General features: G+C 45.3%; 1 protein-coding gene across 1 annotated transcript in view; it reads right to left on the bottom strand.

Annotated features, from left to right (window-relative positions):
• ITGBL1 (integrin subunit beta like 1) overlaps positions 1–27527 on the bottom strand; it is a 256659-nt gene extending 229132 nt beyond the window's left edge. Inside the window, exons 1-2 of the mRNA XM_004614046.3 lie at positions 27296–27527; positions 25704–25927 (exon numbers count right to left, since the gene is read on the bottom strand). Of these exons, the coding sequence (XP_004614103.3) occupies positions 25704–25927; positions 27296–27393 (322 nt within the window). The 5' untranslated portion in view covers positions 27394–27527. The remainder of the gene's footprint in view (positions 1–25703; positions 25928–27295) is intronic.
• Positions 27528–27733: the final 206 nt, after the last annotated feature.

Genomic DNA, 27733 nt, shown 5'->3' with positions numbered 1-27733 from the left:
ACCTACGGCGGTGCCGAGGTATGGTACATCTATATGTCTGAACCAGAATCAACAAAACCTAAAGCATGACATCCAAACACCAACAGCCAGACTTTAAAAAGTGCCCATTCAAAAAGGCAGGCTGGTGGATAGGAGGGAAACGGAGGACATTGACGGAGGGAAGTGGACAGTGGGGATGAGATTTAGAGTTGGAAAATTGTCTGCCCGAAAGCCAATTAGGAATAACTTTGTAAATCTATGACGCTCAATAAAAAACTTGAAAAATTGGGAAAATAATTTTAAAAGAGAATAAAATAAAGGTGCTACACGGATGCAAATACCTATCCCAAAATACGCTTGGGCCAAAGGTCAATTTCATGGGTGGACATTAAGAGGCCAAGGACAGGGGTCAGGGCAAGTGCGGTTTGACTCCTAGCACCACCACGTGACTGTCCAGGTTCAATGAGCATCATGGGGAGTGGATGGCCTGAACACCTCTGGGGTGGGTCTGAGCAGTTCTGGATCCTCAGGCCCTCACGTTGATGCCAGCAGGGAATGGCCTGCAGTGGCCCCCAGACTCCCCTCCACAGCTCTCTCTGGAAGGGTAGTCTCTCTCTTCAGCGGAGAAGAGGTGCAGCCTCATCACTCTTGCTTTACTGGACCCTCTTGGGCACCCCCTGGCTGCCCAGTTCTTCCAGCTGTCCTCGCCACAAGACAATGAGCTAATTTCATGTAGGCAAGATACTTAGTGAAAGGTCTGGGATGGGGGCTGTGGAAAGGAAGAAACAGGAGCTCAAGAGGAGAATTAGGCTAGTGTGGGAATTAGCTGGGTTTTTCCCATGAACATGGCGGGTGGGGAGGAATGTGTGAGCAACATAACACACATCAACTCCTTCCATTTTCTCTTACCAATCTGCCTAATACTCAGCAGATGACTTGTTCAGCCTCTGAAGAATCCAGAGGGGTGTAGGATGATTTGTTTGGCTCCCTGATAGTTATTTCACTATTTTCTGACTTGTGTGAAGAGAGATTGGTTGGTGTTCATATTTTTATTTCTCTGTAAGCAATGCATCCTTTTCTCAAGATGCTCTTTAAGATTCCCTCTTTACCACAAGTGGGCTTTTTGGGTTTTGTTTGTTTATTTGTTTAGGGGGGGGGTCATACACTGCAATGCTCAGGGCTAACTCCTGGCTCTGCACATAGGAATCACTCCTGGTGGTGCTCAAAGGACCATACAGGATGCTGGGGATTGAACCCAAGTCGGCCATGTGCAGGGAAAAAGCCCTCTCCACTGTACTATCACTCCTGGCCCATTTACCACAATGAGATTTCAAGAGTTTTTTTTTTTCGGGGGGGGGGAGTTCACACCTAGCAATGCACAGGGGTCACTCCTAGCTCTTCACTCAGGAGTTACTCCTGGTGGTGCTCAAGGGACCATATGGGATGCTGGGAATCGAACCCAGGTCAGCCGTGTGCAAGGCAAACGCCCTACCCGCTGTGCTATCACTCCAGCCCGATTTCAAGTGTTTTTAACCATTATTTCTTGCAATACTTTATCTGTCCCTCCACCTTCTCCAGAGACCCAATTATACATGTTGAGGTCATTTAAGTTTGTATCATAAATCACCAACCCTCTCCTTTCTGTGTGTTGTTTTTCATTTGCATATCTTCAAATGCCCTCTCTTCATGTTTAGACGTCCTTTCTTCTGCAATATGGCTCTGATGTTTGTCCTCATAACAGTTTTCATCTCAGAAATTACAGCTTTGCTCTCTGAAAATTCAAATTGAGCCAAGTAACAATTTTGGAAGTGAAATACTTCTGCGAGTTCTGAGAATTAAGGAAACCATAGTTTCTGAATTCCTATTTTGTATTCCCATGTACAGGTTTTCTGTTTCAGCCAAAAGTCTGTCCATAGCCTGATCCAGTAAGGAGACCTAAGTCTACCAAAGTCATATATCAATGAAATGAGAGGATACTTTGTTTTACTTAGCTGGAGGTATTTTACCATTCCTTTTATGTTTTCCTGAGGCATTAGAGGAGTAAGATTATTTTAGGAATATGGATTTCTACTTATTTCTATTACTCTTGAATAGAAAAATTAAATTCAGGGAGGGGGGGAACCTCAAAATGTTTTCACTAAAATGGTATCACTAAAAGATTTCAAATTTTCCTTATACTTTCTAATGTTTTCAAAATTATCTCCAAAAAGCAATATATATGTATATAAAGATATATATGTGTGTGTATTTATATAGGGAGAAAGAGTAAGATGAAAAGTAGAAAAATAAAATAAAAATATGTCATTCACAAAGAATGGTGTTTGGCTAAAAGAATCATAATGGAATTAATTCAACTCAATCTATCACTCTTTCTCCCATGTTGGAATCCCTTCTATTTTACAAGTCATAGCATGTGGGACAAAGATTTTTTTATTTAATTAAAGCTCCCTGGAAAAGAAGCTACTTAAGGGAATGAAGATACTCATAAAATGGATGAGAGTTGAGATTTACACAATCACTCTCTTGCATTTCTGTGCTTCAACCTTTTCAAATAACAACCTGAGTAATGCACTATTCAGCAAGCTTACTGATGACAAAAATCACTCCACTTACGAAGTACAAACTAACAATAAGACTCCAAAGTCAGAAAAGAAGATTGAATTCTAGAACACCTTAGAAATACATTTTTAAATTGTTTCTGTTAAATGAACGTCTCTCAAGGTTCTCACCTGGGCTGAAAGAATGGTCCATGAAACACGGCAGGACATCCATTGCTGCCTTATATTTGTTGTGTCAACATCCCAGGTTAGGTTGACTCGGCCCTGGGACCTGGAGGTGAGTCATGTGACTAGGCTAAGCCAAGTACAAAAACAATAATTTAATTTAGCAACATAGGCATCTGCTTAAAGACAGAGACACAGGCTCAATCAAGCTATCCCGAAGCATCAAGGCTCAATTTGAAGGGGGGAATTTTCTCATCCTTTAGACAGGTGTTGTGATGAGAGACACTGAAGTGCTCACGGCCACCAGATGAAGCCTGGGAAGGAGCTGACCCAGGGACCTCAGAGCCTACAAGCGGGGTAGAGGCGAGGCCCGTGTTTCCCAGACTCTATGAAACAGGACAAGCTGCATGGAATCTCTCAGCAGAGATAGCTGAATCCCATGACGGGCATTTCTCATCCTGTAACTGGGATGGGACCTCAAAGCGTCATGGATGAGGCACATATTTAGACTTGTATCACAAAGCACAAGTATGATGGCATTTTGAGGTTCTACCCTGTTGTGGTCTCAGCAGCCAACCTGAGGCTGTGACCAAAGCCCCTGCCCCTGAAGCAAGAGCCAGCCCTGTTTACAAAGGCCCAGGGGCTCGCTCCAGCACTCCCACACTTGGGCACTCTGCACTCTGGTTGAGGGCGAGGGGCGTGACTGTGACCACCTACCCATACTGATAAAGTGGCCCTATGCAGGATATGCAAATCATTAGCTGACATCTGTATGAGCCCAACGGGGTGAACGTGCTCTACGTGCCTTTCATGAGAATCCCGCCCTGAATCTGTGCATGAATACCTCTGTGTAAGGGCCAGTACACGGAGAACTGCTGAACCATCAGACTCCCCACCTCTCTGCGTTCTTTCTCGGCTTCTTTCTTGACAGCTTGATGGGTGGGGGGGGGGGGGGGTAGTGGGAATCCTCGCAGTGAGCAGAGGGCTAGGGCCCACACTTCTCCCCTTTAGGGAGTAAGTCTGGCGACTTTGGGGGATCATCCTCCAGTTTGCCGGGGTCCACTGGCCAAGACCCCGACACTACCCCAGTTGAGTGTCCCCCACTGATGCTGGGCAGCTACCCTCAGGGAACCACTTCAGTTCACCAGCCAATGAGAATGTCTGTGTGGGGTTGTTGGGCTTCCCCCCCTCCAGGCTCAGGGCTCTCTCCCTCCGGGACTCGGGACTCCATGTGGTGCAGGGGATGGATTCTGGGCCTCGGGCAGGCCAAGCATGTGCTCAGCCCTCTGAGTCTCCTCCCCCGTCCTGGGAAATTTTTCTTCATGGTATTTGAGTCAGATTTTCTACCCCTTGAACTTAAGAAATGTTTCTTACCTGATACACCTGTGAATATCTCCAAGACATCTATGCCCAAAGAAGCCTGAATCACTTGATCTTATTTATTGTTTATGTGTTTTAAATTATATTGAAAAACCAGGGGGAAATTGCTCCCCAGAATAACATTGATTTCATCGACTGTTTACTTACTTTTTTACTATTACTACAATTAAATGTATTTTGTAATGAAATATTGAGGTACACAAAAATACTGTCTAATGCTTAGATTTCAGTGTAACAGGAAGTATGTTTTTGATTATGTTCATGTGTAATTTTGCTAGTGATAAACTTAAGCTATTTTACATAATGAATATGATTAACAAAGCAGATCTATTTTTTTTGTAGAGCAACTTTTTAAATTTATTTTTTTTATTTTATCACCATGTGGAAAGTTACAGAGTTCTCAAGTTTATGTCTCAGTTATACCGTATTCAAACACCATCCCTTCACCAGTGCCCATATTCCACCACCAAAATCCCCGGTATACCCCCCGCCTCCCACCCCAACTGTATAACTGATGAATTTCACTTCATTTTCTCTTCACCTTGATTACGTTCCATATTTCAACACAAAACTCACTATTGTTTTGGGAGTTATACCCCCAAACAAGATAGCCCTATTAAGGAAGTATTTGAAAATTAGTTTTCCATTAAAAGATTGTATGTTTTCAGGAATAGGTCGCGCAGCTCGGATGTGTCCCAGTCCCGAATCCCGGAGCCGTGTTAGTTGCTGCTCAGTGTCGCCAGGGCTCCATATGGAGAAGGTGTGCTGGCTGCACCTCCTCCTTCCGGCTCCCCGGTGTTGTTGGCCCCAATTCGGGTCTGGAGCATTTTCCGGGGTGCGTTGCTCACCAGAATGCCCAAAGCAGATCTATTTTACTTTTTTTTTTTTTTTTTTTGCTTTTTGGGTCTGGAGCAATAGCACAACAGGTAGGGCATTTGCCTTGCACACAGACGACCCAGGTTCGATTCTTCCATCCCTCTCTGAGAGCCAGGCAAGCTACCAAGGGTATCCCATCTAGAATGCCAACTGGTTCAGCCCTTTTGGAACACAATATGGACGATTCTCAAAAAATTAGAAATTGAGCTTCTATTTGACCCAGCAATACCACTCCTGGGAATATATCAGAGAGAGGCAAAAAGGTATAGTAGAAATGACATCTGCATTTCTATGTTCATTGCAGCACTGTTTACAATAGCCACAATCTGGAAAAAGCCAGAGTGCCCAAAAACAGATTACTGGTTAAAGAAACTGTAGTACATCTACACAATGGAATACTATGCAGCTGTCAGAAAAGATGAAGTCATGAAATTTGCATATAAGTGGATCAACATGGAAAGTATCATGTTGAGTGAAATGAGTCAGAAAGAAAGAGACAGACATAGAAAGATTGCACTCATATGTGGAATATAAAGTAGCAGAGAGGTACAAGCTTGTAATGATCCAATTTCTGACAGAAATTTCTCTGGACTTAGTTACTAAAATACTAAAATACAGAAATCCAAAACCGTGCGGCCTCTATTGCAGCCGCTCGACCTCATATCTCTTCATCCTCAGCAATGGAAAACAAATTATCAAATACTTCCTTTTCAGTAGGTCCAACTTTGGGGGGAGAAACTCCAAACAATAATAGTGAGTTTTTGTTGAAATATTGAATGTAATCAAAGTAAAGTGAAAGTAAAGTGCAATGTATCAGTTACACAGGCGGGGCGGGTGGCTGGGGAGGGGGTGATGGGGAGGTATACTGGGATTCTTCGTGATGGAATATGTGCACAGGTGAAGGTATGGGTGTTCGAGCATTGTATAACTGAGACTTAAACATGAAAGCTTTGTAACTTTCCACATGGCAATTCAATAAAAAAAAAAATAAAAAAAAGAGTATGCCACCCACACAGCCCACATGGCATGGGTATTCTATATGCCAAAAATAGTAACAACAAGTCTCACAATGGAGATGGTAGCAGTGCCTGCTCGAGCAAATCGATGAACAACAGGACAACAGTGTTACAGTGCTACAATGCTTTTTGGATCACACTCGGCGATTTCTTCCTGGCTCTGCACTCAGGAATTACTCCTGGCAGTACTGGGGGGATCAGATGGGATGCTGAGAATTGAACCCAGGTGGGCTGCGTGCAGAAAAATGCTCTACTTGCTGTACTATCGCTCCAGCCCCCAGGTTTATTTTACTTTAAGTATAGTAAAAATAATGATATGCTGTAGCTGAACTGTATTTTTAATTTGCATCCTACATTTAATTCTTCACTCATCTTTCACAGCCTTAACATGACATAATTACTTATAACTAAAAACAAAGTGTCTATAACAAAGTGTCCTAGACATTCAAAAATAAAAATATGCATTCAAATAATTATAAACGTATCTAACTATGACACTACTGAGAAAATAAGTTAATTTCAAAAGTCAAAACTTTTTCTAGTTCTTCTCACTACTAATCGCACTGTGATAAATTGGCAGTCTTTGGGCTATTGATGCATTTCTTGCCACCCTGCAGATGAACAATTCACCTGCCACCTTCAGACGAACAACTGTCCCTTATCCCTTTGTCTTAGAAAGCCTGCCTTCTCAGTTCTCTGTCTCTAGCTCCAGCATACTCCCCTTCTCTTCAGGAGGTGAGATATTTGAAATACTTAACCAGCATTGTAGCACTGCCGTTCATTGTTGATCAATTTGATCGAGTGGGCACCAGTAACATCTCCATCGTGAGACTTGTTGTTACTGTTTTTGGCATATCAAATATGCCACGGGGAGCTTGCCAGGCTCTGCCATGCAGGATTTAACCGGGAATGAAGGAAAAATAACGGTGTTTTTCAGCCCTAAGCCAGGGCAGGATACTCTAGCCATGCATCGGATTGAGCGCTTGGCTTTCCCACCATGAAGAGGGTCAGGTTTCCGTGGGTGGAGATGAATCTAGGATTGGGAACGTGCAGGACTTGGAATGTTTGAAGACTAATATGAGCATCACAGTGTACACCGACTCAATAAGGATTTCCCTCACCACCCCAGTCCCACCTTTGAATTCTTATCAATTTCTTCACACAACAACATCAGTGATATATTTTTCTTTTCTTTATGTAAAGATCAACATCATTGAGAATGTTATTTGTTTCTTCCACTGACTACTAACATAGCTTTCTCTCTAATCTATCCATTTAAAGCCTTCCTCTCTTTGCACTTATCCTAAGATGTCTGTCTTAAAGTTTCTCTCTGGAAAAGTCAATTGTCAGCTCACCGTTTCCTGCCAACTGTTTTCCACAGTCATTGTTTTGGCAGAGGAAGATGCTCCTAGGAGCCGCCCCCACCTTTCTCTGCTGGATTCTCAGTGATAAGCCTTTGAAAGAACCCATTCATGCCAGGTGAGTGTCCTTGATGCTCTCGCCTCAGGTTTTGCTATTTTTCCTCCTCTGATTAAAATGCCAATCCTTTCATGCTTATCAGCTAACATCTCACCTTCAAAACATTTAGTACTTCTTATGTGCAAGGCATGATTTTAAATTTTAAATGATTTTAAAGGCTTTAAACTAATGAGTTAGGCTACATCGAAGTCTACTCCTGTTTATCAAAGAAATGATAACATCCCTTAACCTTTGTAATTCCTATGGATACATATACATATAGATAGATAGTGTAAAGAATTGGCCCAGAACAGACCTTAGGAATTAGTTTAACTTTCTCAAGATTCTTTTTATCAGAGCCCACATTGCAGAATAACTTGTTTTCTGCCCCTGAGCAAGGAACTCAGGTACAGGCACCCCAGGTTGCAAGTCAGACCAGATAACCAGATGCCTCTTAGATGGCTCTTACAAAACCCATGCCACTAGACCCATGACTGCCCTAAAACCCAGGACATTCCTGAACATTGACGCAAATGCTGATCTCTAAAGCTATAGGCTCAGGAGGGATGTCCTTCTAAATGGATTGGTTAGGTCAATATGTATCATTACAAATCTACTGGCTATGAAATGCGAGGGCTCTGCTGTAACAGCTGGGGAAGGCCTATATAAGATCTCCTTTGGAGAAGCTCGGGGCCTTGCCTCGCACACGGGACCTGCATGTCGCCACACGGGACCTGCATGTCGCTGTGTACGTATGCATGACCCTGGCTAGCTAGCTTAATAAACTACCCGCTTGCTGATTGTATTCCTGTGTGGTCCTTGTCTGTGGTCGGAGATCCAGAACCGTGCCTTAACAATAGGTTGGGGTCTTATTCACAGCAGCTGCTTAAGAGATAGCTGGTGATGTAACAAATGGTACAATTATGTGCATACAGTACAAATAAGTGCAACTCTCTATATAAATACTTGATTTCTTAGATATGGCAAAACCATCCATTTTAAGAATTTCAACTCTTAAAAGACAGAAACTAATTCCTAAGAGCAGTTTTTAATTTCTTTTTTGTTTGTTATTTGGGGGAATACACCAGGCAGTTCTCAGATCTTACTCCTGGCTTTGTGCTCAGGAATTACTCCTAGCAGTGCTCAGGGGACCATATGGGGTCCTGGGGTCTGAACCTAGGTGTTCCATGTCAAGGAAAGCACCCTACCTACTGTACAGATTTTTTAGTTATATATTGCACACATTTTTGGTGAAAGATATGTATGCTTGCTATATTGAGGTTTATAAAAAATTATAAACATTTAGCCAGCCAAATAGATATTTCTCATATGAATTATTGCCTATAGTTCTGGACTCACAGTTCTAAGGTTCTTAGAATTTCCTCTGAAGAGAATGATAAAGTTGTCTTTGTTGAGCAAAAGAAGGAGTATTTGAAAGCACCTAAGGCTAGCAACGGGTTACTAGGGGAACCAACCATGTGACTAAAGGGCTGGAATGTTCACACCCAACCCTCCTTCCACTTCTGGAGTGGGGGGTGGGGCAGAACCAGGGCTGGAAATGAAATCAATTGTCAATTGCCAATGATTTACTGAACAATTTGTATGTCATGGAGCACCCATGAAAATTCAAAGGGAGAGGGCTACGAGAGTTCATGGTTTCTGAACACGTGGATAAGAACATCGGGGAGTCTGGAGAGGGTCTGAGAGCTAATCTCCTCCGCCCACATCCCTGGCCCTGCGCATGTCTCCTTCTTGGTTGTTCCCGAGTTATTCTTTTGGTAATAAGCCCGTTATCACATAAGTAAAATACATCTCTAAGTTCTATGAGCCACTCCAGCTAATCAATCGAATCTGAAGAGGGGTTTCTGGGAGTCTCTGATTGATGACCACTTGATCAGAAACAGGCTGGGCATTATTACTGGCACCTAAAATGGACGGCTGATTCGCTGTCTTTTCCCATCAGAATCTGACGCTATCTTCATGTGAATGAGGTCACAACTGAGTTGAATTGTGTTGATTTTTTTTTTTCTTTTTGGGTCACATCCAGAGATGCACGGGGATTACTCCTGGCTCTGCACTCAGGAATCACTCCTGGTGGTGCTCAGGGAACCATATGGAATGCTGGCAATGGGAATCAGACCCGGGTCGGCCGCGTGCAAGGCAAATGCCCTATTCTCTGTGCTATCACTCTAGACCCTGTGTTGAATTTTTGAAAATTCTACCAGTGTCTGCAAACTCCTCATTGAGATGGGAAGGCTACACATTCACCCTCATTAGAAATGGGAAAGCATTCAATACTCATATAGACTTTCAACAAAACTGAAGTATTTTTGCATTTCAAAATTAAATTTCATAGAAACACTAGTCCCTAAAGAAATTACAGTTCCCCATTAGCCATAGAGAAACTACTCTGCATGAAATGAATGAGCCACATAACTGTTCTCAATTGATTAGCAATGGTTGGCTGGCCGACCAAGGGCTCAACTGACAACCCATGCGACTTAAAAACTGTTTATGTTCTTTCTTCTTAAGGTGTAGAAGTCTAGTGTTCTTTGAAAACCAGCAAAAGAAACTCTGGTTAATGCCAAATAATTTATTTTTGTGCCTTTGTGAAGTTCTTAGAAGAGAGAAGAAATTGCAAACTGTTGATTGAGGTAAACCAAGCACAGAATGTTACATAAAAGTATTCTTTTAGAACAAGTAAAATAAATAAACAAATAAATAATTTAGAACACATGGGGAAATGAAGACCATCAGTTTAGTTACGAGTAGACAAACAGTTTGCCAAATGTGCACATGAAAACAATTATTGCTCCTGTCTTGGGATGTGCATCAATAGGTTGGTTCTCCTGAAGCTTCTGTGTTTGTTTGGGATGTGTGTGTGTGTGTGTGTGTGTGTGTGTATGTGCGTGTGTGTTGGGTGCAGGGCAAAGGGAACTGTTGTTGTTCTTTGGGCCACATCACACCTGGTGATGCTCAAAATCATGCCTGGTGGGGCTTAGGGGACCATATTCCCATATTCGGTGCTGGGGATCAAAGTCAAGTTGGCTTCCCACTGCACTATCTCTCCAGCCCCAGGGCTTCTGCACTTTATCATGGTCACGGCATTACCCAAAGTTGAGCTGAAAGATGCCATACAAAAACAGGCTTGGTATGTTTAAGTGCAATAATAAGGGAAAATTTTCCCCTTTGACCCATAGGATATTAAGCTTACATTGAGAGACTTGATTTCTTGTGAGGTTGATAATTTGCAATGAGTCCCTCATTGCTAACTAGCTACTGGATATATTTTTTCTTCAGTTTTAGTTACCACTCATAAAAGTTCTCAAGATTCAAATACAATTTTGTATACAATGAATGATCATATATTTTAAAATGAAACATATTTGGTGTCCAGAGCGATCATACCATGGTAGGACATGGAGCACGGCCAACCCGGTTTTGATCCCAGGGATCCCATATGGTCTCCCCCGCATTTCCAGGAGTGATTCCTGAGTTCAGAGCCAGGAATAAACCCGGAGCACGACCATGTGTGGTCCCAAACAAATAAACAACAACAACAACAACAAAATTGACACATCTGCCTTCAAATTACACGTAGATATTGTATATTTATAATCCGTGAAGAAGCCTCACTTTCTGGTGATCTACATTACATCCCATAACTGACAAAATTTTTGCTGCAATTTCTCATCTTCCTCTTTCCAAGCTACCTGGAAGGTGATGGAAATGAACAGGCTAACTGCTCTCAGCACAGAAATCAGCGTGATCAAGTGAGCTTTTTGGCATAATCATTTGTGGACATAAAGCACACATTACTCAAGACTGAAGGAACAACTAAATTTTCTCCCACCCTCCAGCATTGCTGGGGCTGGTCATGTCAAAAGCAAGCCATGGGCAGTGCAAGGGCCTGGGGGACAGACTGAGACCTGCTTGTAGTCAGAAATGCATCCTGGTGTGGAGAGCAGGGCTGAACTGCACTCTCAAGAGGGAGAAGGAATCATTTTTGTTTTGTAACCCATTGAGTTTTAGGGAAGCTTGTAACCCGGCAGTCTTGCAGGGATAACGATCAGATCCCAGGAAAGAGTATTGAGAAAATTAGATAGCATCCCTACCTTTGCAGGAGTAGATAATTGGGGTGACCTCAGAAGGGCCCGGTAAGAATAACCATTAGAGCAGTAAGTATAATCACTCGGCAGCACTCAGACTATTTCTCAGAATAATCGGAGTCAAGGGTACAGGCAGGAAGCTAATGAACTTCCCAGATCACTCGTGCATAACGGGCAGAACCCCTGTTTGGACCCAGACAGTCCTTAGTTTTCGGTGCCCTGCTGGGATAGCCTCTCACACATTCACACTGTAAAACAACATTCAATTAACTGTGGATTAAGACCACAGATACTAATTCAAAACCACAGAAAAGGGATTTAATATTTCCTGGGCATCTGTTAGCCAGCAGCACTGGGCTAAATGGCATGATTTAATCTGAGAGTAGCTGATCACATAGCTTTGAATGTCAGACAAAATATGATATTAAACATTGCATTTAATCTTCCTCAGGCCCAAATCTTTATCTTCAGAACAGTGAGAAGACTTACCCAGTGGGCTTATCCTGAGAATTTACCACCACTCAAGAGGCATATAGAAAACTCAAACTAAATGTTAACTGTATTATCATGACCTTATTGCAATTATAACACCATGAAACACATTATAATAATTAGATTTTTAAAGCATAGCCACCAAGGCTGCCCTTCTAGAAAATAATTTCTTTCTGGACTGTTCCAATTCTCCCACAAATGCTCATTTCTTCCCAACATCATTTGCTAAGTATTCTTTAAATGCATGCAATGTTGTCTTGCTAAGTTGACTAAGAATTCTATTTGGTAGAAGCTTATCAGTTATGGTTATAAAAATTATTATGATTTTTATACTGATATGCCCAGAAAGTGAACTTTGAGATAGAACAAGATATCACAGTATCGTTGTTCATCTATTTGCTCGAATGGGCACCAGTAATGTCTCCATTGTGAGACTTCTTGTTACTGTTTTTGGCATATTGGACAAGCCACGGGTAGCATTCCAGGCTCTGCCATGTGGGTGAGATACTCTTGGTAGCTTGCCGGGCTTTCCAAGAGGGGAAGAGGAATCGAACCCAGGTCAGCCATGTGCAAGGCAAACGCCCTACCTGCTGTGCTATCACTCCAGCCCAGAACAAGAACAAGATATAAGTTTATCCTTTATTTGAATTTTTAAAATTATTCATTGTACTTGAACCAGCAGTGGGTAGATAAATCAATGCTGTCTCTTTTGCAAAATGCTAATACTTGTATTTCAATATCATGCAGACCTGGGGCACTAGTTCAATAACAACTTATAAAATCAAGCTTTCTGAAGTTTCTTGAAAGTAGAGATTTTCAGGTAAGCAAAGTGGGCCAGGACTTTGTTCCAAGGGGCCAACTTTAGGAGAGGAAACTCTCCCCCACCTTTCTGTTCCCTAGAGCCCAGGGGACTTGTCTGTGCTCAAGACACCTTTTCTGAGAGGCTGAATAAACCACGTGTTGAATTCAACTTAACCGGGTCTCAGAGAAGGCAAGGAACTTGTGCGAGATCATAAAGAACAAAACAAAAGTGGGGAAAGATCAGGCAGGGGTTTGGGGCTTGGGGTTCCAACTCCAAAGCAGCCTAGAACCCCCTGCCGCTGCATTTCAGCTGATGCAAACTGCATTGCCTTGCTTTCAATGTGAGGAATTTTACTGAGTTAAATGAAGATGTGTGAACAGCAGATCAGTGAACTGTCATTCATACTTTTTAAAATTCTTCAACTGCCATATATCATCAGGAATTTTTGAAGGGTAGGAGGTAGGAGAATTTTAGTAATCCCAGTCAGACTGGTAATACCCCCAGGGGCGTTCCTATCACTACTCAGATTAGCACATCATTCTCCCAGGCATACACACTTCCTCCTGAGACTTCAATCAAAACCATTTGGTTTTTAAACAATACCCCCAGTTATGCATTTCTAACAATTATATAGCTTTGTTCTCAAGAGATTTTATATATACATATATATATATTTAAATATATATATTTAAAACTGTGCTTACCTTACTGGATTTTATATTTTGACTACTTCAATCTTATAAAAGTAAAATGTAGTCTCTACTGTGATTTACTTAGAAGAGTCAAAAATTAATACAGAAAAATATGATTTAATGTTTATGAAAGTAAAAATATGTTATGCATGTGCACATGTGTATATGTATACACATTATACGTGTGTATATAATATAAAATATATAAAAATATACAGCACAGCGGTTGGGCATTCACCTGTCACGCGGCCCGACCCGAGTTCGATTCTTCCACCCCTCTCGGAGAGCCCGGCAAGCTATCAAGAGTATAGAGCCCGAGTGGGAGAGCCTGGAAAGCTACCCGTATGTATTGGATGTGCCAAAAACAGTAACAATAAGTCTCTCAATGAGAGACGTTACTGGTGCCTGCTCGAACAAATTGATGACAGTGACAGTGACAGCTTCTATTACAATTTTGAAGACATGAAAATCAAAGGTTACAAAAGCGTTTCTCCATTGCTGATTCAGGAGAATCCTTATTCGAATAATAGTAATAAATGCAATCACTAAGAATTTCAGTTACAGCTGAGAGAAATGCTCTTTGTTCCTATGACACATAATTTAGTCCCAATGATTTTTCTTACCTCAACTTCTTTCAACACTCAATGAATGAGGCATCCTGTCTGGATTTGGAGCTTTCCTGTATATCATCTCTAATATAAAATACAGATGAATCAAAACCTGCTTTCTCAAGAAAATGGCTTTCCCAATAGGAAGCAAATATTTTAAATGTAAAAATAAGGTATCTAAAAAATCATGTTCTCAATTCAGGACTCAAATTCATAACTCTTTCCCTAAGTGTGTGGTCTCCAGACAAATTCAATATGCTTCAAGAGAAGACTGCTATTGATTTGGGAGACAGGTTTTATCCCAGGGTTATTTAGTATGATAGCTGGAAAATTATCATTTTGACTACCTCTCAAAAGCTACATGAGAATTGAATGAATTTATACTACATTTATAAAAATATTTTTCAGGAAAGTATACTAAGATGCAACTAGATATTTTCCCATTATTATTTTGTATTAGTGATACAACTTTAATCTGAAAACTTAAATCCACCCACACAGGCATTGTCTATTTTGGATGTAACTTCACAGAAATCAAATCTTTTCTCTTTTAAAACAAATGAGTAATTTTCATGTCAAGATTGTTCTTGGCACTATGTAACTAATGATGTTGACCAAGATAGAAAATAAAATAGTCTGTAACTTATCTTTTGTATTTTGGAAAGAAAAAACTTAAATGGCCAAGTAGTTTTGTTTAAAATTAAAGAAAAAACGATTTTTGTCTAATCATTTTGCACAGCAGAAAATGATAGTCTTGAATGAGCAGTAATGACCAAGTAAGAAATACATTTACCACATTTTGATTTTTTGCTTTTGATTCTTTGCTCTCACCCATTGAATAAATCACAAATACACCATAGCTCCTTGCCATAGAGAAGTTCCTAAGCAATACCAAAACTCAGCGCCCTCTTAAAAATGCAATTTTATCCTGCTTTTCCATAAAAAAACATCCAGCTAAAATAGTAAAATCGGATACTGGAGTAATGATTGATTTGGAATAATGAGATGTTGGAAACAGTGACAATTAAAAGCCAAGATGATAGGGCCTTTGGCATGAAAACTTTTCTTAATGGCTAATCCGGGTCTAGGGTCACACAAGGTCAAGCCAGTGAGTACCCTCATAAAGTTCTTACCTCTCTTTTCCCCTTTATAGAGCCATCATTCTCCTACTTTGCCTCAAGTATGATGAGATAAAGGAGACAGAAGAATGAGTTCTATTACAAAATGCAGTTTCCTATTTGCCAGGAAATGTGATCCTTGAAAAGACAAAGCTCTCTTTTCTCAAGAAAATGAGATTGGCAACCTCCTTGCTGCTCTATCAATTTAGGAGTTAATGAAAAATAACTTGACAATGTCCCCCTGTGGAGGCCTCCAAATGCCCTAGTAAGTGCCCTGGTGTTCGAGTCCTAGCGTTAGATCCCCTCTCCTTCTTAGAGGTGACACTTGACCTGAATTTCTCAAAAGATAAGGGCTTCAAACCTCCCAGCTCTACTTAACTTGTAGTTCCCTTTGCCAAAATGAGCAATAAGAGAAAGAATTTGATGAAAACTCCTGTTGGCTGGGAACGAGAAATGTTGGTTTTCATCTGCTCATCCTGTCCACGTGTGCAGGAGGAAGACAGGGGGCTGTGTGCATGTGTGGTATGATTGTGTGTGCACAGTCATGACTGAAGTCTGACAAAATGGTTCAAAAACATCCTTTTTCAAAAATTACAACACACACAAATTCCAGAGCTGGGTAGTTAGATGGTCACTACTAGACTAGTAGATTAATAAGGACATGTGTCACCATGAGATACCACCTCACACCACAGAGACTAGCACACATCCAAAAGAACAAAAGCAACCGCTGTTGGAGAGGATGTGGGGAGAAAGGGACCCTTCTTCACTGCTGGTGGGAATGCCGACTGGTTCAGCCCTTCTGGAAAACAATTTGGACGATTCTCAAAAAATTAGATATTGAATTCCCATTTGACCCAGCAATACCACTGCTGGGAATATATCCCAGAGAGGCAAAAAAGTACAATCGAAACAACATCTGCACATGTATGTTCATCGCAGCACTGTTTACAATAGCCAGAATCTGGAAAAAAACCGAATGCCCCAGAACGGATGACTGGTTGAGGAAACTTTGGAACATCTATACAATGGAATACTATGCAGCTGTTAGAAAAAAGGAGGTCAAGAATTTTGTAGTTAAGTGGATGGGCATGAAAAGTTTCATGCTGAGTGAAATGAGTCAGAAAGAGAGAGACAGACATAGAAAGATTGCACTCATCTATGGTATATAGAATAACAGAGTGGGAGACTATCACCCAAGAACTGTAGAAATAAGTACCAGGAGGTTGACTCCATGGCTTCGAGGCTGGCCTCACGTTCCGGGGAAAGGTCAACTCAGAGAAGCGATCACCAACTACATTGTAGTCGAAGGCCATGTGGGGGAAGGGAGTTGCGGGCTGAATGAGGGCTAGAGACTGAGCACAGCGGCCACTGAACACCTTTATTGCAAACCACAACAGCTAATTAGAGAGAGAGAACAGAAGGGAATGCCTTGCCACAGTGGCAGGGTGGGGTGGGGGGGAGATGGGATTGGGGAGGGTGGGAGGGACGCTGGGTTTACGGGTGGTGGAGAATGGGCACTGGTGAAGGGATGGGTTCCCGAACTTTGTATGAGGGAAGTATAAACACAAAAGTGTATAAATCTGTAACTGTACCCTCACGGTGATTCTCTAATTAAAAATAAATAAAATTTAAAAAAAAAAAATAAGGACATGTGTCCCTAAAATCATTTTCAACCGCTGGTTCATGAGGCTGGCACGGGTCTACAGGAGTAGGAAGATGAAACACCCACTTCAACAGAATATCATACGGTTGTGAAAAAAACTTTTTTAATCTATAAAAATGTCTGTGAGCCTCCCAGGCAGTTCCTGGGCACCCTGGGACCATCAGAGTAATATTTGGCCAGTGCGACTGGGTGGTTTAGTGTGACTCCTGAGAGGACACAGGTGCTTGGGCTCCTCAGGGCCAGAGGCCACCAGGACTGGTCAGGCAGAGCTGAGGAACCTCTGGGCTAACCCATCAATACGCTAGTGAGGGGCACGACCCAGCAGGTGGTTCTGACTGTTTCTCCTGACCCTGTGCTCTCAGATCTGTGAGACTTTCATCACCCACAACATTAAACTAGAATTAGGACCATGATATATTTCTTTTTAAATTTTTTTTTTAATTTTTTAATGAATCACTATGAGGTACTGTTACAGATTTACAAAGTTTGTGCTTATGTTTCAGTCATACAATGATCGAGTACCTATCCCTCCACTAGTGCCCATTCTCCACCACCAATGTTCCCAGTATCCCTCCCACCACCCCCACCCCCTGCCTCTTCCCTTTACTCTCTCTCTCCTTTTGGGTGTTATGGTTTGCGATACAGGTATTAAGTGGCCAACATGTTCAGTCTATAGTCTATGTTTAGCAAGCATCTCCCATTCCTAGCAAGCCCTCCAAGCATCCTTTACTTGGTGGTCCCTTCTCTATTCTCAGCTGCCTTTTCCCCCAGCATGTGAGGTCAGATTCCAAGCCATGGACATTCTTCCAGACCTTTACCATGATATATTTCTAAACAAAAAAAGAGGGAGAGAATTAGATCTCTGTGAGCGTGTGCATGCTTATAACATGTATTATTACAATCATGAGAAAAGGCAAAATAGAAGCACTAAATTTGACATTAACTCCAGAAACTATGATTAAGACTAAAAGGAAGACTCAGCACACTTGTATTTCATTCACTCATGTGCTTAGTGCAGCACTGTGTACATGAGCACTTAAGGTCCTGTGTGATGGTACATGGAGAGGAAACAGAACTTAAATTTCAGGAGTACTCTTATTTCACTCACTGAATGCAGGCCCTAAGGCACAAAACACAAGTGTAAAGGTAACTCACTTTCGTGGACTGAGTCTGACTTCCTTGCAAGTGTGACACCAGGAGCTCAGTTGGTCTGGAGCGTCCCCCTAGAGGCAGGAGCTGATTTCCCCCCAGGACCCAAACACCAACAATGAGCACCCTTTGCTCTGGTGCTTACACGGAGATTAACCAAAAGACAGTTAATTTCGAGGGAGGTGAACTGAGCTGAGCATGGAGACCTTCCTGGACACTGCCCAGAGTAATGGGGTTTTTTTCTTGAACCTGGAATTTTTACTTTTTATTTTAATTTTATTCAATACCATGATTTACAAAGTCTAGACATATACATACAAAGTTTAGGTACAAGTTCTAGCACCAACCCCACCATCAGTGTCAACTTCCGTTCACTAGTGTCCCACATGCCTCTCAGCCCCCAAAGCCTGCCACCTTGACAGACTCATTTTAAAGTTTCATTGCTCAGTTTGGATGTCCTGTTTTTAGTATTGATGACTTTAGCTTGCATGGTAAATATATACATATATACATATGTATACCACTCTCACACATTACAAATGCACCCGAGGCCCTTAATCCTGGGTCCCCCACTTCTCCCTTTCCCTCACTTCCTACCCCACCCACCCTCCCACTGATTTCTTAAACCTCCAGTGTCTGATCCTGATGCTCAGATACAACTCCACTGCACTGTTATTCACACAGGTATGAATTATTGATCTTTAGTGGCAAAACTCTCTTATGTTTGAATTAACAGATAAGCTATAATGAAATGTTTAAATGTAATTTACTTTAATTGGTTTATTTTTTAAAAACATTTATGGGATCCCAACCAGTCATCTGAGGAAAGCTCAGGGGCCATCAAGTTGTACCCAGAGGTGCTGGTGGTGAGAAGGCAGTGCCTGGGTATTGAACCCAGAGTCTCACATACGCCACACATGAACCAGGGGTCTGAACCTTAGCACAGAGGGAGGGCCTTGCGTATGGGTAGCCTAGCATCCCGGGCATCCCATATGGTCCCCTGAGCATTGCCAGGAGTAATTCCTGAATACAGAACCTGGAGTGACCCCTAAGAGTTGCCAGATGCGGCTTCCAAACAAAACAGAACAACAAAGATATCTCCTCAACCTAAAATATTTACATACCACTAAAACATTCTCTCTAATTGTCCAATTTGCGGTAACCATATTATAAAACATGATATCACCATCTCACAGAAATAACCTCAAAAGTTACTACTTTTGAGGCATTTGGGACACTGAAGTGACATCATGTATTGAACATATAAAGATGTACAGATAGTTAATATCCATAAAATGTCTCACTTAATTACTAGTAATCCATGTATAACAGATATGAATTTTTTTCTTAAAAGAATCCCTTTGGGGATTCCAGGTAGAATACTAATGGTAACAACTACCATTGTTTATCTAGGTGTCGGTTGTTCTGCCCAGTGCTCCATGTGTATTTTCTCGGTTAAACTTTGCAGTAACTCCCCCAGAGTGTGGATTACACAGACTTCAGATGAACAAACTGCGTCCTGCCAAGTTAACCAACTCCACGGAGGTCCACAGGGCAAGGAAACTAGTGTGGAACTCAACCCACTAGACTTGCGAACTCAAACTCTCAACCACTCTAGAGAATGTGTTCTTGCCCCATCTTAATAGACTTGGACGAGGAATGAGATGATTGCCTCAGGTGGCATTACACTCAGCCATCCATGACAGAATGAGACACAAGTTTTCTATTATTTGTGTAACTTTGTGTAACTGCAGTCCAGAGATACGAAGCCAGGGACTACTGTGACAACTCCTCTGTGTGTCCAAACACGCCACACACCCCCATCCTGTGCAGAACTCTGTCCCCTGGGTGATGCCCGCAGTCCTCTCTGGTTCCTAAAAGACTATTCCTAAAAGGCAATCCAGTGCATCAGGGGGGTATGAGGTAAACAAACTGAACCCCCCCTCCCATAAGTCAGCTCTAGTGCCCCTCTCCTTAACACCACTGTTTCTTTCTCTTCAGCCATAAATCCATTCCATATCCACTCAATACCAAAGGGGTTAACACCCACCTCTTTATCCTAGAGAGCAACACTCCCTTGTTAAAACAACAACAAAAATATACCTAATCAGAAATCAGCAAAACTGGCAGAATTAGAACGTTGAAAAATGTACTCCCAGAGAAAAGCAACGCAAAAATTGTTTTAATACATTCTCAGAATATTTTTCACAATCCATTTTTCCAGAACCTTGGAAATTAACTGAATGTCCACAGCAGTCTTTAAAATTAACATTCCACATTGGCAGTGAAATCCAGCACCTTGGCAGCCACCAGAGAAAGCAGAATTGAAGAGAAATTCTTTCCAACCCTCATTTGGAAATAATTATCATTATTTTATCTGCCTGCTGGTCCACTGAAAGATCCTGCTTGCAAAGGTTTCTTGTATCTTATTTGACTGTGTTATTTAAAAAATGTTTTTCCCTGAGAGGCATTTACAAAAAAACAAATTAAAAGAGTTTAACTTCACAGCTTCCCTGGAGGGAGAGAACAGCTATAAGAGGGGGCGAGAGGTGAACTGAAGACGCAAAAATGAAATCTGTCCAGAGAGGCTTTAAAAGCTCCAGTCTATTTACAGGGCTCTGAGCCAGGGGAACACACATGCGTGGATGCTCAGGAAGGCACTGAAAATGTCCAATGCCATCCACAGAGCTGACAGCAAGGCTCTAGGCAAGCAAGAAGAGAGACTAAGGCAGAACTGGAAGGTCCTGGGTGGGGGTGGGGAGGCAGATGGCAGAAAATGACCTTTGGCAAAGCCTAGGGGGTTCTGTCCCATCATCAGTAAAGTTCTTCTGCTAACCAAGCAAAGATTTCAGCTACCACAAAATACCAAACTTTTGTGAAAATTTGCTTGAGAAAGTTGCTACACTAAGCAGCAATACAAACAAGACCTAAGAGGTAGAAAAATCTAACTTCCAATAGCAGAGGGCCAAGTATCTAGCAAGGACAGAAAAAGGCACCTGGTATAATGCACTTGATCACTCAAACTCATATTCGTTACACAATTACCCAACCTTACTTCCTACAAAGAGATGGAACTCTTGCAAGCATTTGCCTGTTTTGACCATTTTAAGAGGCGCCAAACCGAAGCAACTGGCTGAAAAATCAGTCACATTTTGTGATCTGGACTGAAACCTGCTGCTTTTTCCTAGAAAAGGTGCGGGAACCACTGGGTGCTGGGGCTACATATCAGGGAGATGAGCGAGCAATGAACAGACAAAAGAAACACAGTTCATCTCTCCTGGATTTGGCAGAGGAACCACCAGGTATCATGGGGTGGAACAGCTTTTATAATCAGCACAATCTACATGATTGAAGACAGAGTCTCCTGCTCCCGCGCCAGGCTGTCTTCATCAGGGCACCTCAGAGGGGTGCAGGTTGAGTTTCCCTCCCTGTCCCAAGCAGAGCCCTGGCAGCCGAAAACCTATGAAAAGCCACAGTCATGCTCAAGGCCACTCTCCACATGCTCGGACAAGCCTCACCCATGAAGGAACTGACAGAGTAACCCAGGTGTGCGGGACGATGGCTGAGATCTCCTGGCCTGCTCGGATCGGGACTGGGCCTCTGCCACCCAGATTCCCAGTTTTCCATTAGCTTGGCAGTCACACCCACAAACTCCTCCTGGCACCATGTTATCTCATCAGTGGCCAAGATCCAGAGACTATAAAACAAAGCTCCCGGAAGAGAGTGACGCAATTTTTCCTGGAGTGCATGGCTGCATTCGTGGCTGTGCGATCTCTGTATTTTTATTTTATTATTTTTAAAAATTGTTATTATTATTATTTTTTTCTGCATGGCAAGGCCTGGCAAACTTCCTGTGACATATTTGATATGCCAAAAACAGTAACTACAACGTGCTCTTCATGCTCCTGGAGCAAGCAGATACCACTGGCTTACACTAGCATGCGACAGGGACAAATGAAGACATTACTGGTGCCCTCTAGTGCAAATCGATGAACAACGGGATGACAGTGATACAGTGATACAGTGAGCTCTTTCCAGTTAAGACCATTGAGACCCCCTTAATCAATGTAAGTGGTAAATTCAAAAGTGACTAGAACATATTAAGAAACTAATATCTATGTAAGCTGTTCAGTTAGTTTTCCAGGGACAAAGGGAAATATTTACAGAGAGTCTGTGCTCTACGGAACCAAACATTTGACTTTTCTCAAAGACATCATTCACCAGAGCCCATTTCCCTTTCTGTAGCGCATTAAGCCCACAGGAATGCTCACTGAGCTGACTTCTGGTCCCAGAAAGATTCATGTGAAACGTGGAAGGAAGCGGCCGCTTGCAGGAGTGTACACACGACCACGCCAAGCAGCTTAAAGTCAGATCACTGTGCTGCTTGTGATTCACGGCGTAGGAATCCCAGTGGCCTGACTTGAAAAGGCACGGAGTATCTAATCCAGCTGCTCTGAAATGAGGCCAGGACGGTTATCCCCGCTCAACCTCTTGAGAGATGGATCAATAACAGGCCCAGACTACATTAAAAACGCCAAATTGCTTTCAGTGAATAAAACGTCCAACAAACAGAGTCAAACGGTCTCTCTATCCAACTAGAACTATCCATTGAATATCTCTCCAGTACCTGTGTGTCTAGGCAGCATTATATACCCACATTAGCATCTATTCGTCCTGCATATATCAGCCCTTTAACCTCCCTCTCTCCATCCCCCTCCAGCTTACCTCCTTTTGTGCACCAGTATAATATTAGACACAGGCATAAATACCTATGAATATGCAGTGTGCGTTTTGTACAGGAACGATACCCCGAGTGTTTTACATATGTTAGTCTTGGCATCCTTCTGTAGGGGAGGAGATATTATTCTGTTACTATTCCCACTGGACACATCCAGATGAGGCAGGCAGGCAGGTAGACAGGGAAGGGCCCCCATGGCAATGAATTCCTGGGAAAATAACAAAACCAACTCTCCCTGAAGACTGTCAGGATCCACCTTGTGAACACAGGAACTAAGGCCTGATGAAGCCTTTACCTGGTGTCAGCACAGACCCAGAGAAGGCTGGACCTGCGTCAGAGAGACACTCCAGGAAAGGAATTTCAAAGGAGACCATCACTGCTCCCAGCTCTACTGGTTGGCAACCGCCCTAGCAACAGGTTCTTACGTCGATTGAAAACTCCACCTGGGGCAGCTTGGGAGAAACCCCATCGAACCAGCTTGAACAAAGAAAGTGTGAGTAAACGCTGCCCGAGCCCGTGTGCTACTTGGGCCCATGTGTCATGGCCGAGCACTTGTGGGCCCCAAGCACGTGTGTCGCCTGCATCTCCCCCCTTGGGATGTGCATGTGCGCTTTCCTGCTTTCAGATCTAGTGCTGGGATGTGCACTGGGCTCTCTCCGCCTTCAGAGAAATCCTTGCTGTCTCTTGAGCATGCTACTCTCTCTCCTTCTCTCCAAACCTTCATCTCCTTCCTCAAAACCTCCAAATAAAATCTGTCTCTTCAATTCACTGCTCACCTCCTGAAAGTCCTCTGTGCGAGAGAGGTGGAGGGATCAGATGCCTGGCGAAGGCCTAGGACCGACTCCCCCTCCTGCAAAGAGCAGTTACTCGCTGCAGCCTGAGTTCACGGCTCCCCGGGGTGTTGAGGGCTAGAGCGGGGATTTACTCCCATGTCGCACAGAACAAGTGGACGTCAGGTGGGGCTTGACGGTTACTGAGGGGGCTGGGGGGACTCGGGGTCTGTGCTGTGCAGGGGCTCATCGCAGACCTCATCAGTCCGAGACTTCCCAGCAGTTCCCTGGCACGGCAGAAGCAGGTTAGAGGAAGTGGCAGCTGCCGTCCCCAGGCTTTCTCTCTCTTCACATAAGTCACCTGGGCACCCCGCCGGTGTTACGGGTACAGGGAGACTCAGAAAAGCTGCTCAAGTTTTCCCCAAGGTCAAGTGCTGGAGCTCGGCTGGAATCCTGGAAATTTCCCCTCCAAGCCTCTGCTCTCGGCCACTCCGTGACTGCGCGGGGTGGAAGGGTTCTCTGAAAGCTATTCTGGGGAGCACTTGCAGGGGGAGTGCCCAGAGAAGCCCAGAGGAACCCCGAGACAAGTTGCTCCATTTCCACCTTACCCGTGGGACCGTTTCAGAGCTGCACGATGAGAAACGCCGTTGGCTATAACGGCCAGGAACGTGTTCTCAGGGAAGCTGTTGACACCCATCGCACGTGCACGGTGCTCTGTTTGGGAGGAGCCCCCCCTCCCCATTTGGCCTGGCACACAGAGGCCCCAACCCTCCGGCACAGGCAGGGAGAGAGGATGCAACTGAAGATGAGCATTTCCTGCCGCCCGGAGGCGAGGGCCTTTGCGGAATGCAGCGTCAGCAGGCAAAGCCGCGGCTCAGGCTGGCTCGGTGCTGGGACAGAAGAGGTGCATTGACACATCCCTTCAGGGAGGAAATCGGGAGGCGTCAGTGACAGGTGGGCCTGGGGGGCGGGGGGCAGCCATTCTCTTCAGGGGGCGTCTCGGGCCACTGGCTGCACTGCTTCTGGAGAGAGACCAGTGCAAGCGTTCCCCATCTCTGCAGCCTCTCCCGTGTGACTCGCCCAGTGTAAGAACTATTCCAACTGCCCAGGGGGAGGCCAGGAGGGGGGTGGGGACAGCCCGAAGCCTGATATTGAAGAGACCTTGCCAAAGGCAATAAGAACCAGAGAGGCTGGGAAACCTGGAAAGAAATCTGAGAGGATGGGAAGGAATCCGGAGCGAACTATCAGATGGCGATACTTGGCTTTCTTTCTCAGGGATCATCTCGAAAAACAAGTGCGGCTGGTGGGATGGATGAAGGGAAAACAGCAAGATGGGGGGCATTCATGGCTGTAAAGGGTCCACAACCCGCAGGGAAAGGCACTGAAAGGCTCCTCGGAATTTCTCAGAGGAAGGACTCTTGGCCTCCCAGCGGGAGCATCCAGCCCGTGTAGGGAGCACTGTTACATGCACATCGGAGCCTACAAAAACTAAACCAACAAAAAATAAGCACCTCACTCCCTGTCTCTCAGTTGATCCTCAGTGCTCATTTCTTAGTAAAGTAAGTTGTGCCTCTTTTTTTTGTTGTTTGTTTCTTTAGGGTGTAGAACTCGCCCGCGCCCGGGTGGAACGCGACGTCTTCTTTCCCCCACGGAGGGCCTGAATCACTGGGCCCAGCCGGGGCTGCGGGAATTGCATGAGGATGGGGAGAGTGGGAGAGGAGAGATCTGGCCTTTTTCAGTGGCGGAAACGGCCTGGGCCGCTGCAATCTCAGTCCCCGAATCACTCCTGAAAAAATGCGCGCGGCGTGTGGGAAAGTTTCTGTCCGCCCCACCCTGCCCCGAATACCAGGGCCCGCGGCCGCTGCAGCATTCCTGCAGCCCCGGCGACGCCAGCCAGGATTCCCGAGTCTGTTCATTCGTTGCCCCCCCCCCCCACACCCGGCTGCTGCGTCTGATGCGCCCTCTCCGCGCACCAGCCCCACGGGGCGAGTCAAGGGCCTGGGGCGAGTCAAGGTCCCAGGCCCGGGCGTGGCCCCTCTCGCACCTGCAAGGGACCGGCCGCGGGCGCCCCCGCAGGCCTCCCTGCAAACACGGCCCGGAGAGGCAGGGCCGGGGTCAGGCACGTACCTGCACAGGTGCTTCCGTTGTAGGTCTCACACACCCACTCGTGACACTCGCACAGGGGCCCGAAGTACATGCCCGGCTCGCTCACGTGGCAGATGCAGACCCCGCAGTCGCAGTGGCCCCGGCCGTGGCACAGCGCGCCCCCTGGCGGCTGCCCCGGCGCCCTGCAGCGGCGCTCCGACTCGGCCCGCGACAGTCTGCATGCGCCACCACCACCGGGCCCGTTTCTGCAGGGGACGACAAGCCACAGGACACCTAGGTCAAGGACAGCCTGCGCTCTCTCCTCCGGGGGCCGTGTTTTCTCCCACTGTGCCCCCACCCCGGGGGAAGAAAACTCCACATGGGGAGAGGGAGGGGAGGAGGAGGAGGGGGAGAGGGAGAAGGAGGAGGGGGAGAGGGAGGGGAGGAGGAGGAGAGTGAGAAGGAGGAGGGGGAGGAGGAAGGGGAGGAGGAGCAGGAGGAGGGGGAGGGGAGGAGGAGGAGGAGGGGGAGGGGAGGAGGAGGAGGGGGAGAGGGAGAGGGAGAAGGAGGAGGGGGAGAGGGAGGGGAGGAGGAGGAGGGAGGGAGAGGAAGAGGGGGAGGAGGGAGAAGAGGAGGGAGAGGGGGAGGAGGAGGAGGAGTAGGAGAACAGGGGAAGGGGGAGGAGAAGGGAGGGGAAGGAGGAGGGAGGAGGAGGAGGGAGGGGGAGGAGGAGGGATAGGGGGAGGAGGAGGGAGAGGAGGGAGAAGGAGGAGGAGGAAGAAGAGGAGGAGGAGGAGGAAGAAGAGGAGGAGGAGGGGGGAGAAGGACTAGAAGGAGGGGGAGGAGGAGGAGGAAGAGGAGGAGGAGGAGGAGGGGGGAGAAGGACTAGGAGGAGGGGGAGGAGGAGGAGGAAGAAGAGGAGGAGGGGGAGGAGGAGAAGAGGGGGAGGAGACAGATGATGAATCTCAAGTGAATCTCAAGTGTGGTGCAATTCAAATTCACCCAGTGTGACCAGGAATGATTATTTTATGAAACCAAGAGAAGCCGCTATATAAAGGCCAGTGGAACTTATAACATAGAGTGGATGTTTGTCTTTTAAGTTGCATTACACAAGATTTATCAATTACACTTTTGAATGATTTTCCTGGCTTGGATGGGGGGGGGGCACACCAAACAGTGCTCAGAGCTTGCTCCTGGCTCTGTGCTCAGGGATCGCTCCTGGGGGTGCTCAAGGGACCAGAGATCAAATTCTGCTCTGCTGCCTGCAAGACAAGCGCCTTGCAGGCGTGTGCTCTCTCTCGGCCCCCAACTACACTTTCCTCAAAGAGTAGCTATTGCAATTAGCAAGTCACTTATTTAGCAGAGTGTAGAATCCTGATGCGGGGTGCCCTCCCGCCAAGGGGCACCCCAGACCCCCTGCAATCAGCCTTCGGGGCTCTGGGCACACCCCGTGCAGTTCCTGCAGCTGCCCCGGGACTTTTGATTCAGTGATGGTATTTTCCCCCCCGTGGGCCCGGCCAGGGGCCGGCGGGGCAGCCACCCACGCTGGAGAGAGAAGGCAGGAGTGGGGACAGGTTGGAAACCCATTAGCCGGGGGCAGCCGCGAGCCGGGCAGAAGCACAACCCCAACCTACCTCAGCGAGGGCGAGAAGCCGGGCGGCACGGCGGCCAGCGGGGCGAGGAGCAGCGAGCACGCCAGCAGCCACACGCTCCCGAGGCCGGCGGGCCGCATGCTGAGCTCGGGCCGGGGGTCCTGGCGCTCCGCACGCAGTTCCGCAGGGGGCCCCGGGCGCCCCACCCGCAGATGGCCCCGCAGACGGACCCACGGACACCCGGGCGGGCGGGCAGGTCGCGGGCTCTGCCCGGAGTCGCGGGTGCGTTGCTGGGCTGTCTGGGAGCATGTGGGCAGCGGCTCGGCTCTGGGCGGGGTGCTGGTGCCAAACCCCTCCAGTGGCGAGACCAGGCAGGAGAGTAATTAGAAACAGTTGTACAAGCAGATGGTTTATTTTGACATTCAAAAAAAAAAAAAGTTCTGTTCACAGATTTGAGAAAATCTTTTTTTCTTCTTCTTC

This window comes from Sorex araneus, chromosome 1, assembly GCF_027595985.1.
Source record: "Sorex araneus isolate mSorAra2 chromosome 1, mSorAra2.pri, whole genome shotgun sequence".
Taxonomy (NCBI): Eukaryota; Metazoa; Chordata; class Mammalia; order Eulipotyphla; family Soricidae; genus Sorex; species Sorex araneus.
Note: the sequence above shows the minus strand (reverse complement) of the source record. Positions and strands in the feature narration are given on the sequence as shown.